The sequence below is a fragment of the Bufo bufo genome, chromosome 8 (assembly GCF_905171765.1).
Source record: "Bufo bufo chromosome 8, aBufBuf1.1, whole genome shotgun sequence".
Classification (NCBI taxonomy): Eukaryota; Metazoa; Chordata; class Amphibia; order Anura; family Bufonidae; genus Bufo; species Bufo bufo.
Window position 1 is genome coordinate 172,118,073 of NC_053396.1, and position 16,413 is coordinate 172,134,485.

Sequence of the window (16,413 nt, forward strand, 5' to 3'; positions counted from 1 at the left end):
CTTCTGTACATTTTATTCTATTTTCCGCACAGCTGAACTTGTAGACTGAAGATCACTCATTGACTTACAGAGGACATTGTGCACAAAGAGTGAGGTGAGATCTGACCATCACCCCATGTAAATCATGTGACCCTGTGTTATCTATATATAGCTGTTACCTGCTATTGTAATCCTGTGATAATGGTATGACTGCAGATAAGTGATCTCTACAGAGCAGGAAGTTGTAGTCTATTGTGAGGCTCAGTGGCTGGGGTTAAAACTGCAAGATTTCAGTTTGTTTTTTTTGTTAAATAAAAAAAAGCACTCTCCAGCAATCCTTAAAGAATATGTGTAAGGCTGTGCTCACATCACGCTATTGTACCACATTTAATGTCTACACGACATGCATGTTAAATACCGCCAATGGACGTCACACAGTGGCATTCATCAATAAGTTTTTGCTGGACTCTGCAGGATGGAAAAGCATAGTATACTAAGTTTTTGCATCCTTTTTTCCCCAACATATGTTAAACATGGGACAAAAATGTAACAGGAAAACTTTAACTTAAAGGTGTTGTGTCACTTCAGCAAATAGCATTTATCATGTAGAGAAAGTTATTACAAGGCACTAATATATTTGTTGTTGTCCACATTGCCTCCTTTGCTGGATTCATTTTTCAATCACATTATACATTGCTCGTTTCCATGGTTAGGACCATGGTGGTGCTTGCACAGTATAGGAACAAGCTCCGACCTGCGCACACTCCCAGCCACCAGAGAGGCCCGAACTTTTTCCTATAGTGTGCAAGTGTGACCACCACTGATAGATTGCAGGCTGGTCATCAGCCCTGGAAATGCAGTGTATAATATGATGGAAAAATGAATCCAGTCAGCATAGGAGGCAATTTGGACAATCACAATACATTAGTAACCCCTTTAACAGTAGGCCCTTTTCTGATGGCACATTGCCTAGATAAAAATAAAAAAATTATATACTTTTTGGGAATTCTGATTTAATCTAGTAAGGTCCTCTGTTCGGGACTCTTTGCCAGAGTGGAGATTTTCAAGTAAACCCCCAAAATATAAAAGAATTGTACAAAGCGGACAATCTCGTTTCAGGCACAGTTCTCAGATGTCAAGGGCCAAAACTTAGGTCCATATGAGGTAGTTTGACTACTATTGTTTTAGTACATTTTGGTGAGTGGTAGGAAACCCACATAAACAAACACAGGGAGAACATACAAACCTCATGCAGTTTTTTGTTTTGACCCTGGGATTCTATATATGGGTCAGCTCCCATACATTGCATTATTAGCCTCTAAAATTGCCTGCCACAACATTGAGAGCATCTTCATCAGTAAGGTATTTAGAGGGAAATTCATTATTTTCATTATTCTCCCACCTCTGTCTTTTGGCATAAAATAAATTGCTGTTCCACTGGATTAGTGACTTTTCAATGCAACTGTTCTAGTCAGAAATCAACAGCAGCTCTGAGGTGTCTATTATATTCCGGCACACGGACTGTACCATAATAAATGGCATGCCTTCTCCGGCAGCGCAAGCTCCATCAAGACCAAAATAGCACATTCCGGTCTTGTTAAGTCAGGACCATCATTTTCTTAAATGGGTTGTCTCACGAAAAATATTCAGCAGTTTTCATATCAGCACCTGGATCTGAATACTTTTGTAATTGCATGTAATTAAAAATTAAGTACAGCCACAGAGTTATTAAATAAAACGTATCTGTATAGCGCCACCTGCTGTCTGTTATTTATCTGTCCACCTCACTGAGAGGGACGCATATGTTCAGTTCCATTCTTCAACTGCCTCCAGAGCTGTGATAGGGAGAAAGCTGCAGCAGAAAGGCCGCACCCACAAAGGACACTCTCCAAGCTACCACCTTGAAATAAATCTAGCAGAGCAATGATTGGGCAGATATCTGGATCCATGTGAGATACAGGGATGGTTCCGATTTTCATTTTTAACATTAATCATGGGATAACCCCTTTAAGGGGGAAATAGATTTTTTTTAAATGTACATCTGCAATAGATTAGACACCATTGTAATACGTTTGTATGCTAGATAAGGTTTCCACATGCTTATGGTGGTTAGTGTTTATTTTAGTACAAAATATAGGATTGGGGGGGCTCTCTCTCCTTGGTGAGAGCGCCTTTATCGTCGTCAGGCGACTTTTAGGCCAGGCAATGCTCCTCTGGAATTCTGGGAAGAAAGAGATGGAAATGAGCTCGTACCAAGCTCTGCCACTATTGCCACCAGAGGCAGAGCTTGTTAAGAGCTCATTTGCAGTACTAAATATAGAAAGAGGTAAAAAAAATAAATGTATATATATAAAAAAAAACAAGGCAAATACAAGACAACAATGTAACGTCTGTATTTTACTGTAATAAAAAAAACTTGGCATTTGAATAGGCAAAAACATCCTACAACGAATTTTTATACTTTTTATTAGACATTAAATATATTATCTATTTCAAAGTAACAATTTAGTAATACATATGCAAGGGCATCTTATATTGTAGAAGATACCTCAAATAACAATGAAATACAAAGAAACATATCTCTTACAAGAACACCACTAGTTCTGAAGACTGGAATGTATCATCATTTGTAAATGGAAAAATAATAGAAGGAAGCCAGATTTATGAAGGTGAAAAAAAGAAGGGAACCTTTCAGAGTTCCATATGTATGGCAAGAATTGTGTCGCCTCATCTTGTCAAATATAGAACTGGTACGTCCCATACTTCCCTTGATAAATATGGCCGACATTGTCCAGATGAAATAAACAGCAGTGTGCTAAGGAAATTAGTACATCAAAAAGCGGTCATTTATTTCCTGAACAACTAGGTATGGAGGGTAATAGGGGGGAGAGAGGGGGAAAAAACGAAGAAAAAAAAAAAAGTCTTAATGCTTCGGGTGCTTCTCAATTTGTGTACTGGAAAAATAAAAATAAAAATCCTTTGGCAATTGAGAGTATTTTTTTTTCTTAAGATGAAAAATATGTATTGAGAAAAAATTGGAGCAAAATGTAAACATGCCTGTAAGTCGAGAGACATGAAGGTGTGTACAAAAACATATGCATAGACATACACACACACATACGAAATTCATTGAACCCGTCCCTTTCCTTGTAAGGAGGATCATTATGGTGGGAGATTGGATGTGATATTCAGACATTTTATTTCTTATTTTTATCTTTTTTTTTTCCTTTTTGGTACAGGTAAAAACAGAACATTCACACTTTTACACTTTTCATGACTTTTAGAAATCGAAATAAATAAAATACACAAAGACTACCTGTGGAAAAAAAAAAATGTACATTTTTTTTTTAGATTGCACCATGTATCTACTGTAAAGAAAGTAGCAATACACATCTCTAGGAAATACTCAAATGAAATTATACGCGGAAATAGCCTAAATGATTGACATGAATCAGAACAATACATATAATGTCTAATATGCAGTATCCATCTTATACGCGAATACAGAATTCTCTCTAGTGTATATTTTGCACGACTGCGATAACTGATAATTCAATTGGATCGATCCGAAATGTAACAAATAGGACTCACATGAAATCTTAACGCTACAATAACATCTACAATTTCGTATTTCAATTGTAGAACAGCAATTATTTTTATTTTATTTTTTAAATTTGAGATAAAAGTGACTTTTCAGGAGGTCGCCCTCCTAATAAGAACCATTCTATAATTTCTCGCCATATGAAAACACAACTTTTAAAAATCGATGCAAATTAGGCTCACACAGCAGTAAACCATGCGAAAACAGAGAAACTATCCTAATTAAAATAAAAAAAATTACATTGTGAGAGATAAAAAAAAATCTCCAATATAAAGTGATGGAATGTAAATTTATATATATTTATATTTTCACCATGGTAATCTCTTACAAAAAAAAAACATCTTACATGTAAAAATATTTAGGTTAGTAGATAATACATAATATGGGCATCTCATAAAAAAACTAAAACGTGCACTTTTACTTTTTTATGGTTATAGACAGTATAAAAACATTTGCTCAGTTTGAGCCAAATAGTGTAACATTTATAATAAATGCACTTTTTTTCTTCTCCTCCATAAAGACAAATCTGTGCTTTTTCAGAAAGTGCTGCAATATATTCTTGAGAAGCACAGAAATTACATTTTTTTTTGTAACACATTAAAAGAAATGCATAAGCAGGTCAACGCATGAATACGAGTACGACATCCGGATACGCAGAAAGGGAGTTTGTAAGGCCTATGTATACTGCAGTGGTAAAAAGCATCACTGGGAATAAGACTGGCGTACTGAAACACAACACAATGGTATAACGCTTAAATGTTGGAGTATACGAGCAATCGGCGGAGGTGAAAGCAACTGAAGCCATGCAATGCATTACTGAGACAACCAAATATAGAAAAGACCATGGTATTAGCGTCAAATGTTAACACGTATCCTCTACACATGGTGGAGATGGATAAGTCTTCTGTTAGATCAACTTTCAAAAAATACCAATTTACTACACGCTAACGGCATCGTAGGGGTCACTGACTCCTCATGAACGGACAGATCCCATACTTCTGAATAGTGGCTGACATTTGGCTGTCTACTCAAACATTAAAGGGATTGCCCGTTATAAGAATAAACGGATTGGGGCCAAGCTGCAATACCAAACATGGACAAGGGTGGCACCATTATGGGGAAAAACATAGACAACCGTTAAGAGGCACATGTTGCATTTTCTATCCTTTATCATTAAAGGGGCTCTCCAGAATTTACATATTGATGACCTATCCTCAGGATACGTCACCAATACGAGATCGGTGGAGGTCCAAAATTCCCAGCACCCCCACTCATCAGCTGCTTGAGGAGGCCGCAGCTCTCCAGTGGGCGCCGTGGCCTCCACACAGCGCTGTGCTTGGTACTGCAGCTCAGTCACATTCACTTGAATGGGAATGAGCAGTGCCTAGGTCATGTGAACGTGCCGTCACATGGCCTAGGAATAGGCCTAAGCGCTCACGGGGCATGGCGGCCTCTTCATACAGCTGGTCGGCGGGGGTCCCAGGAGTTGGAACCCCAAAGATCTCATATTGATGACCTATCCTCAGGGAAAAAAAATAAAAATCTCAAAGAACCCCTTTATTCTTGGCAGCGGAAAACTTTCTTATGAAAACAGACCTAAACCATTCATTGGTGCGGAAGACTATATGGATTGTGGCCACTAGTGACAATTATTGGGATATAAAGGGTTAGACTTGAAAGAACAAATCTAATAAAAACTACAAATCTCTATACATAGATTTATTTGGGATATATCATGTAATATAGTATTTTTTATAAAGTATATAATTTCTTTTTTTTTTATATAACTGCTTTACTTTTGGACAAAAAGGAACAGGAGAGGAACAAACATTATAGCAGTTTTTTTTAAATCAGACCTAAAAAAATAAGTCTAAAGTCACACAACAGTGTCCATATTGCAATCCACATGCCACGGATTAGCAAAACATGGACACCTTCCATGTGCAATCTGCATTTTTCTCCCTCTCATCACTAGAAATCATTATTCTTGTCTGCAAAACAAGAATAGGACATGTTCTATAAATTTGTGGAACGGACATACGGATGCAGACAGCACACGGATGGAAATATGGTCGTGTGCATGAGGCCTTACAGTCAATAAAAATAAAGTAAAAAGGTAATAACATAATGCCAGACAGTACTATACAAAAGTAGCCAAAACCTGCACCCAACGACTTCCATTATAGCCTTGACTATACTGAGGAAGGTGTATTGCTGATACCAACAGAGTAGAGATGAACTGGCTAAAATTTGATTGGGTTTGATTCCGCCAAACCGGTGGACAGTTTCAACTGGGGTCTGAAACGTTTCTATCTGAATTGAAAGTGCTCGAATCGGCCTGAAAATTTGTGCAAGACCCTTTGAGGTCATTTTTGCCAATCTCATTCACTCCAAAATTTGCCTGAATCAAAAATGACCCAAAATGTGGGTTCTTCTCCAATTTTTTGACAATTCTGGTTGAATCCAATTGGTTTAGAATCGATTTGCTCATCTCTACTTGTGATGCATCCATCAGATACATACCAACTTTGCAATTGGTAAATTCGCGACAAATACACCGAAGCGTCTGAGACCACCACCAAGTTCAGGGTGCTCATTTATGGGTGAGGTTTCCAGAAGCCTCACCCATACGAGACAGCCCTTCTCCCTCTGAAAATTAGGAACAGTCCCTGCAAATTCAGGACTGTTGACAACTATGCCGTCAGTCCTCACATTCCTAAGAGAATCCACCCCCAGTAGTCATAAGTTCTCGATACATAGACCCATTATTGGTTGGGATGAAATAATTACCGGAGATCACTTTGGAGATGGAAATAGACTGCAAGATTGTAAGAAAAGAAGGGTTCTTTAAGGGAAAATGCATTGACTAATTTACATATAGGTCTAGGCAGCAAACTGAACCATTGCTGCAGGAGAAAGGATAGACTACACCTCTCAAAATGGACACCATTGTCCCTATATATTGACTGTCTGGAAGTATCTCGATACCTTTTCACACTCTTATTATAGTTTTGTATTATTTTTATAGTTTATCTTGTTGTATGGTTCATGTGCAAATGATAAAATTCAGCTATTTCCCTGACAGTGCTGAGCAGCCGGGAATTTGATTCCACAACTGGAAAAGGGGGAACGTGGTGACACAAAATTCACAATTATCCAACGCATCACGTTGACAAGGCACCTATGTCTACAAGGAATGATGTGCCCTGTGGAAGTAGCAATATCTTTCTCATTTTTTGGTGTCAGATCTACATACATATTTAATTCTAAACATATGAAAGGCGATATTATTAGTATATTTTTTACAGACCGTAACTAATAAACACGGCAGATGGATCTGTTTTATTTACCTCACCAACAAGTTTGGTAGACTACCTCTAGAAAACCATTCTGGTATGTAGAGCAAAAGTTAAAAAATATAGTATGTACATTTAAAAATATATCTATACACATTCAGAGCTTTACAGCCAGCGAGTACTACTGGTCAGGCTGCAGATTAAAACACAACTCTCTAGGCCTCAAGGAAGCCGCTAGGAAATTCCTTTGTTGCCCATGGCAACCAGAGTGTACACACTTCATTTTCCCTGTGCTGTTTGGAAATTGAAAGCTGAACTCCGATTGGCTGCTAGGAGCTACGTGGCCACTTCTGACATGAGGCCTAGAGTGAATTTTAGAATGTAAAATCTCTTGGACAACGTAGAGCAGTTCTATTAGACATATTGGTTACACTGTTATCCCAAAGCGCACTTTCACAGTGATTTTTATTATATATATATAAAAAAAACATGAAAAGCTTTAAAGAGGTAGACAGACATTTTCTTTTTGGTCAGGCAAATAAAATGTAGTTTTTTTTATTTTTATGTTACTAGTCCTTCGGTTTTATGGGATGTTTATTTCTCCCCTCTGAGGTGCAGGCCATGTACAATAGCAGCTGCATCGTATTCTACAGAACCATAATTCTACTTATGAAAATAGATATATATTCCAATAAAATCACCTACTTAATAAAATTCTGACACAAAACAGATATATTCAGCATAAAAAAAAAAAAAATTCAATTAAAAGGAAACTTAAAAAGGGAACCTGTCACCGGGATTTTGTGTATAGAGCTGAGGACATGGGTTTCTAGATGGCCGCTAGCACATTCGCAATACCCAGTCCCCATAGCTCTGTGTGCTTTTATTGTGTAAAAAAAAAAAAAAAGTTTGATAAATATGCAAATTAACCTGAGATGAGTCCTGTCCCTGACTCATCTCACGTACAGGACTCATCTCAGGTTAATTTGCATATGTATCAAATTATTATATTTTTTTTACACAAAAAAAGCACACAGAGCTATGGGGACTGGGTATTGCGGAAGTGCTAGTGGCCATCTAGCAACCCATGACAAAATCCCGGTGACAGGTTCCCTTTAACATCTTTTACAGATACCTAGAGGCTAATAACAAGGATGAAACTAATCGTCCAAAACGTGGATGCATTTATTTTTTTTGTGCGAATATCCCTATAGAATTTAAAGGGGTTTTCCAGCCATTCACACGTCCGGAAACCGGCAATGTGCGTTCCGCATTTTGCAGACCGCACATCGCCGGTACTCTCATAGAAAATGCCTTTTCTTGTCCGCAAAAAAAAATAGGACATGTTCTATTTTTGGGCGGAACGGAAGTGCGGATGCGTAAGTGTGGATCCGCAAATGTGGACAGCACATTCCGGCCCCACTGAAAATGGGCCCGCACCTGTTCCGCAAAATTAAGGAACGGATGCGGACCCATTTTGTGGACGTGTGAATGGACCCTAAGTGATGGCCTAGCCTCAAGCCATCACTAATGGGTTGGCCAGGGTCCAACACCCTTCCGATCAGCCGTAGCTCTAAAAATCAGTGCTGGTTCAACATCGCTCCAGAAACGTTTGTAGTGGGAGCTGCAGAGTGTATAACCCCTGCCGATCCACTAGTGATGGCCTGCGGCTCTCCAGCTGTTGTAAAACTACAACTTCAACCATGCGGCAGTGTGGGCATGCTGAGAGTTGTAGTTTTGCAACAGCTGGAGAGCCTCAGGTTGACCATCCCTGGCCTAAGCCATCACATGGTAAATGACGGACAACCCCTTTAAGGATAAAAAGTTGATGCTTTTATCTTGAGTGCCGGAGATCAACATTTGAACTGAATCTACAGTTATTGCAGATACCTTAAAGTTAAAGCTCCATGCCCAAAGTTTAAAACTGATAGTAGGAGACACTGCAGGGTCAATCTTGGGTGTCCAACAGTTGCCTTAGGAACTGACCTGCCTTACCTCCCTTGGAAGTGTGTCCCTTGCTGTCTATTTTAAACCTTGGAGGAGAAACCCACCATGCTTTATAATTCCAGCTCTGCCTAAATAATACTGAACTAGTGAGGTGCACACACCTCATGGCCTCCCAAAGTCATGATCAGAGACAGGAGAAGACCCTGCTGTCAGACGTCTCATTGAAGCAGAGGGGGAGTCACAAGACACACTTCTCCTAGGTTCTGAATCTGGTGGGGGCTCACTTATATTTACCTCCTGTATTAAGAAGCCATATAGTGGGAGGTGTGCCTAGTAGTTCAGCATTGTTAAAAGGGGTTGTCGGCTTAGTGCCAAAAAGAGCACGCCTTTCAGACCTGAAGGCCTAATTACTATTTGAAAGCTTAGACAGCTAAATCACCATTTTTCAGGGAGGGGTATGGAGAATCCTTGGCACTCAACCAATGCAATGTTGGGCATAAATGGATGACTACTGCCAATATAAAAGCAGTAGATGGCAATGTATATCAAACCATAAAAGTAAGTATCTTGTGAGATATTGGCTCCTGTGGGTTCAAACATAATGGCAAATATGAGCTCAATCTCTTATGGATATCTGGGTGGTTCCTGACTCTTGATTCACCCTACATAAATGAATTTAAATAATTCAATAGAATTTATCTGCTTATCTCACATCGGATAAAAGAGAGGAATAGCGTACGAAGGAAATTGTATGTCAATTTTTCTTTGTTTTTGAAAAAAACTTTTGATATGTCATAGCGACAGGTATTAATTGGTGGGTGTCAGAGTGCTCAGACCCGCACCAATCACTAGAACGAGGAGAGAGAAGTGCTCACTAAGAGAGCTCTCTCTCTCCTCGCTGCAGTAGACGGAATTGAGATGGGTTCTAGCAATTTAACTGGGGTCTCGGCACTCAGACCCCCACCGATTACACGGAGTACAGGGACACTTTATTCACACCAAGAACCTGAGGAGAAATCTATTTATGTACAACTACGGCAACAGAGCCTCCACTCATGGTAACCAACAACTAACATTTTACCGCATTGACTGCTATGATTTACAGCACATCTGGCTTCCATCCATATGTCTCCACTGAGTTTTTAGAGCAAGCGTCCCAAAACACAACTCACTTTCCACAGCTTTTCCTACCGAAACTCCTTTGAAATAATCACAGTGATTCATATTGATCTCAAAATCTTCCTGAAAGCCTCTTAAGATTTCCATAACCTTCACTGACAGAAACCACAGAGTCGAAGGACTTAGACTGCACCCCTATATAAAACAGGGTTTGGGCGATTTTGTATTTACACAAGCTTGATTCCTTATTTTCATACTTCTACATTGTCGGATGAGCAGATTTCTGCAACTTTAAGTGGCCATACAATTAATAACTGGACAATAAGTAAAAACAATAAAAAATAAAAAGAATTGATGGAATATTTTTGAACATCCATACAAAAAGCCCATGGTTTATACAAGGGGTTCTTCCCCAAATTCCTATTTGAGATGTCAAGTGGCATCCAGCAAGCCAAGACTCCCAATGATCCCCAGAATGAGACGGTCCAGGACAACGAATAAAACCTAGGAGCGTGAAGCCATCTGAAACCGGTTATTGGGATGTGATTATTCTTGAGATCAAAGAAGGTCTTCACTACTGGATCCTATCAAGTGGACTGCAATGGTATGCCATAATCCCTTAAGGGGATTCAGTCCTTCTCAGAGGACTTCATAATTGATAAACCTATCAAATTTTACCTTCCCAATGCCAAGATCTATAGCAACATCTTTGGATGTTAAAATCTAATAAAAAAATAAAAAGTCTTGGTCCACATCAATAGTCTCGGTTCCTTGCCAAAACCTACTGTCAATAACAGGAGGTGAAATAAAATGGCAGATGGAGGTGAAGCAACCCTAGAAAATGTGAGCAAGTCAACCCAACATATATTCCTAAAAAAAAAAAGTCTTTGTAGATGTCAGCAAATCTTATTTCACAATGGCGCCACTTATGATTTAGATATGCTACTCCATGAAGGCCACAAGTCAGTGGAAAAATGGACACTTCTTTAACAAACATCGTGAGCTACCACGTGCAAAGCTGAACATTTAAAAAGGGACACGCTTTTAAAGCAAATGGTCCATCACATAAACGAACAGCACCGTCTTGACCTTTAAGAGTGTATTAAGGCATTGGACACCATGGCCCTAGAAACACAGGACTGAAGTTTCCCTTTCTAAGAGTGTCATGATGTCTTATGTTCCACATACAGGAGGATTCTACTAATCCAGCCTCTTGATGAATGAGCAGCAAGAATGGAAATGCACTTATATATAATACAATCATTTCCATCTATAAATTTAATTAGAATAATTAAACATAAATATTGAAAAAAAAAAAAAAAAGTACGGAGAATTCTCAGGAACAGGGCACTTAAATCTACTTAATTACAAAGTACTGGATGACGACGGCAAAGAGAAAGGCCACGACAGCGAACATCATGAGGAGCAAGGTGGCAAACTGCTCGTCGCTGAGAGACTTCCTTTTGCTTTTCGTGGCCTCCAATGCAGCATTAACACACGGCAAATCCAACTCTCGTCTTTGAGATGAGAACACGGTGCTGGGGCTGTAGGGGCCAAACAACTCTTGTAACCCATTGGCATCTTGGTACTGCCGTCCAGCACAAACTCTAAACCGGTATTCACAGTTTGTTTGAAAGTTTGCAAAAGTGAATAAGGTGTCTGTTCCTTTGTATACCTAGTAAGGAAAAAGAGAGAAGAGCAGAGGTCAAACCACGATCATGGCTTCTTCTAATAAAATTGGAATAAGTATTAGTAAAACAAATGTTTGATGGTCATCAGTCCAGATTTAGTCATTAATATGCATCTTTAGTCAATAAATGAGCGGGTGAAAGGGGTCCAGGATTTTGTAAAATGTTGTTAGGGAGCAGGAAACCGTGTAAGAAAAAACTCCCTTACATATAAGGGGATTGTTTATTTTTTGGACGCCTTTCTGCCAGCCCCCACCCACGCACTTGGCTGGACCCGCGGAGGGAAGCATATTTACCTGCTCCCTCCCGCTGGGTTCTGGGTCCTTAGGTCCCCTGCCGCCTCCCTTCGGTCTACACGTCAATGTTCTAATTGACAAGGTTCATCTGGCCAAAGTGGTGACGTGTCTCCCGCCATGCATCACGTGACACGCGGGGACGACGACGTGCGACCTGTGTCAAACAGTATGTTGACACATGGAGACCAGAACTAGGCAGCGGAGCTTGAAGGAGCCAGAATCCAGAAGGAGAGCAGGTAAGTATGCTTCCCTCCACAGGTCTGACCACATGGGAAGGTGGGGGGGGAAAGAGTCAGAAAGGCCCTTAAAAGATGAACAGCCCCTTACGATGTTCTGCACGGCCACTGTGGTCCCTACTGGTGCAGTCAATCAAAGGCCTCAGAGGTGATGTAATGTTCATCTTCAGTGAGACTGGAGTGGTGGAGAACCAAAGAAGTGGCGTGGCACGGCACATTAAATATTTTTTTTCCCCACTACTCCCTACAGGATCTTGAAGAAACCCTTTAAATAACTTCAAGGAAGCTCTGGCACTGCTAATCTCTAGAGAAACACATGGATGCAACAGGAATTACTATACCCTTTAACATAAGACAACAGAGGAGCCCACTGGCAACCCCTTTAGGGTCTGTACACACATGGCAGAGTAGTTGTATAAACTGAATGAAGATGTTCTGCATGCATTTGCGTGAAGTTCTGCAAACCCCATTCAGATGACAGACAGTCACAGAAGTTTCTGCAACCAATGCTACGTGTAAATTCACCCTTACACTGTCGAAGGACTCGACTTCTGTGGTCAAACTAATACAGTAGCTTGGGCTACTAAGCCAAGAGTGAGTGGGTGTTTTTTCTTTGGCAGGGTAAAGTTGTTCTAGAACGGTAAAGGAAAGGAATATATCCTGTGTGTTTGTTATCTGCCATTACTTATAATGAAGAACATTAGAATATCACCTGATCAAACTCTCTCCCATTGGTAAGCTGAAGGATGTAAACTATTGCATCTCCCTTCATCGGCGGCACAGTCTCCCAAGATACTTCACACAAATTGTTGTCATTCTGATGTACTCTGGGTGCTAAAGTGAAAAGTGAAATTTATTAAGCACGTTTAAAGTGACAATACTAGTTATAAAGCTGGCTGCATACTTCTGGTGTAGCTAGAGGTTGACCGTTCTCCCTCTCAACCTATCATATACATGCATGAGCATGCACGTAATCTCAATGGAAAGAGGGGAATAAGCCGCTGCCAGACTCCTCTGGTGGGTGCCTATTTCCTCCAAGAACAGAAGGACCAGGCATGTTGAAATCCAACAGCTCAAGACAAATGGCCACCCCTCGGTGAAGCATAGGAAGACATGTCTGTGTCCTGGTGCTTGTCTATACTGCAGCTAGCGGTGGCTGCTCTCAGCCTAGGTTAGCTCTTGGAGGAGGATAAGAAACCCAAGGGCCACTTCAAGTCATACCTTTTGAGAGAACATCCTATAAGGGTATCTCACATTAAATAGTTCTCATGATGAGTACAAGCGTATAAGTTCCTTCCACACATGGCCAATACAATGACTAGAGTGAGAACCACTTCAAAGAGAGATGGACAGTGATGAGAAGGAGAACGCCATATATTAGAGAAAATCTGCTAGTCATTAATGCGATTCTAGAACATACGACTTGTGTTCACGTCTCTAAGGGTTCGAAGCTTTCAAGCTGCCTACTCATTGAAGGACTTTGCTAAAAGAAATGACAAGGTTATGTTCTTCTTTACCTGCCTCCTAACAAATCTTGGGTGGTACATGCACATGGCAGTGTGGTTTATGCAGATTGGTTTCCACACCAAAATCGGCATGTGTTACTACTCACCTTTTAATGCAGCGGGCAGAGATTTGGTTGTAGCAAAACTGCAGACTTCAGAAAATGGGCCTTCCCCTGCTTCGTTGTAAGCCTGGATCCTGAAGTTGTATGTGGTTGATTCATTCAGTCTTTGCATCTTATACGTATGACATGGTCCATTGTAGATTGTAAAAAACCTACACCAAAAAAAAAAAGTCATGAATTTTCCACTTGTACTTTGTCACCAGTGATGGCCAGTTCGCATTGTTCGCCCGCGAACATATGCGGGCTGCCATCTTTTTTCACAAGTCCAGTGAGGCACAGGCAAGCCCTTACCTGTGCGCGAGCCGGTCTGAAAACAAGTGCGGTCAGCGGGAGCAGGCATTTCCGAGAACAGCCACCGGGGGCTTTTATCGGGCTGTTCTCGGAACTGCCTGCTCCCGGTGACCGCATTTGTTTTCAGACCGGCTCACGGCACAGGTAAGGGCTTACCTGTGCCTCACTGGACTTGTGAAAAAAGATGGCAGCCCGCATATGTTCGCGGGCGAACACGGCGAACTGGCCATCACTGTTTGTCACCATAGAGGCAGGGGTTATTGGAGGTCCTGCTGAAGAATCTATTCTCATACTGCAGACTTGGCTTAGTGCAATATTTGAATAATTTAAGTAGGAGGAAATCTGCTGTGGACTTTGACGGCCTCGATGGAAAGACACTAATCCAGCAAGCTGAAAGTAATGAGCAAACATAGCTCAATCTTTCCAAGATTAATGACCTATTCCTTTGTCCATTATATAAGAATAGGACGGTACCCAGTAATGTGAACCTGTTAAAGAGTAACTGCTACCAGGTAAAACACTAATGGAGAGGAGGAAGGAGGGGGAGAACACATTAATCACACGTAATGCGTCCACAGACAATCGCACACTGACCTGCTGAGTTTATCTTCCATTTGCAGATTGTACTGTGATGTTTCTGTAGCTAAAGCTTTACTTGTCCCGTCCCCCCATTTTAACTTAAGGCTCTGGTGACTGAAGACTACGCATTCCAGATGTGGTGGATTGGGAGGAGGAGGCTTTGTTTTGGCTTTAATAGATGGACTGAAGGGACCGGCTCCGAAGCTGTTTATGGCCTGAATCCGTATCCTGGAAAGAAAGAAAATTCTGTTCAAACAGAACTGGAAGACTAAGGCTAGGACGGACTACACGGCGACACTGGACACGGCCAGGATCACCGAGCAATGGCAATACCATAGAAATGAACGGGATCACCGCGGCAATCGCAAGAAATTTAACAGGGCTGGCTTTCTTGCAACTGCCCCGGCCCTCCCATTCATTTCTATGGGATTACCGCTGCTTAGCGATCCTGGGCGCGACAGGTGTCGCCGTGTAGCCCTAGCCTAAGGCCTCTTACCCACGACTGTATGCCCTCCTTGACATACGGTCCGTGAGCGGGCCATATGTCCCGGAGCGGCATTGATCGTGCGCACGAGCGCACACAGCATCATAGATTACAATGATGATGTGCACGTCGGGCCGCCCGCGGTGCTATTGTCCTGCACTCATAAAATCCTATGAGTGCAGGCCAATAGTCCCGTGGGCAGCCCGACGTGCACAGCATCATTGTAATCCATGATGCTGTGTGCTCCCATGCGCATGCTCAATGCCGCTCCGGGACATATGGCCCGCTCACGTACCGTATGTAACGAGGGCATACAGTCGTGTGCAAGAGGCCTAAATGTGATATAATTAGCAGAAAATGGGTTGTACGCGTGTGCAGCAGAGATGGTTTTGTCGCTGCAGTCCTGAGTATACCACAAATTACATATTGCTGTATTATTTCTTAAAAGGACATACCTGTAAGTTCGGTCAGGCACCAGATTTGTGAGAACACAGCTAGTAACAGAATCTACTGTAATCTGCTGCTTTTCCCCATACTCTATGGTGTACCCAGTGATCTCTGCCCCGTTGCAGCATGGCTCCTTCCACTGGAGAGAAAGGCACTCTGACGGTGAGGGTATAGGAGTTTCCAGGAGCTCCTCATCAACAACCTGTAGTACAGATACTGCTGCGGGAACAGATGCTGGCGTTGTGATGACTGCTGTGTCTCCAAACATCCCAGTACCAGCAATGTTGACAGCCTGCAAAGGAGAGCAAACACAGTCACATTTTCAAACAAGACTTAAAAAGGCTCTTTTCATCGTATAAAAAAATACAGAAAAGTATGTATTTGTGTCTGAAAGCTTACTCAAAGATTACTCCTTAGCGCAGAGTTTTTATTACTTTGTGTAGCACCTTTGTTTTGATGCTGCAAAGGCTTGCTGTGTGTGGGATTACTAGTGTAAAGGGGAATAATTCCCATTATTCCTTTCCCTAATCACATTCATAGCCCATATTTATAGATACTTGCATGAAATTAAAATGTTTAAGATAGTGCTTCCTGCCTGCTCCGGTGTTCTGTCATTCATATGATAACGCACTGTCTAGTGCCCAGCATGTGAAACACAATCCTTCCATAGACAAGCAGTGAGGGAAAGACCCATAAAAAGTTGCAGATAAGAGACATGTGATGTGTCAACTCCCATACTACAGGGAGGGGGAAAAGGGGAGATACTCATGTGTTCAATGTATAGGAAGTCACACAAGTAGGAGATAATTACCAGGAACACGGT

General features: G+C 41.2%; 1 protein-coding gene across 2 annotated transcripts in view; it reads right to left on the reverse strand.

The window, feature by feature from the left end:
- Window positions 1-8,271: 8,271 nt before the first annotated feature.
- The window catches only part of LOC121009367 (fibronectin type-III domain-containing protein 3A-like), a 103,572-nt gene continuing 95,430 nt past the window's right edge, over window positions 8,272-16,413 (reverse strand). For both annotated transcript variants that reach the window (XM_040442434.1, XM_040442432.1), the window contains exons 22-26: window positions 15,599-15,882; window positions 14,675-14,887; window positions 13,775-13,941; window positions 12,875-12,996; window positions 8,272-11,617 (exon numbers count right to left, since the gene is read on the reverse strand). In XM_040442434.1, coding sequence (XP_040298368.1) covers window positions 11,300-11,617; window positions 12,875-12,996; window positions 13,775-13,941; window positions 14,675-14,887; window positions 15,599-15,882 — 1,104 coding nt within the window. In that variant the 3' untranslated portion in view covers window positions 8,272-11,299. The remainder of the gene's footprint in view (window positions 11,618-12,874; window positions 12,997-13,774; window positions 13,942-14,674; window positions 14,888-15,598; window positions 15,883-16,413) is intronic.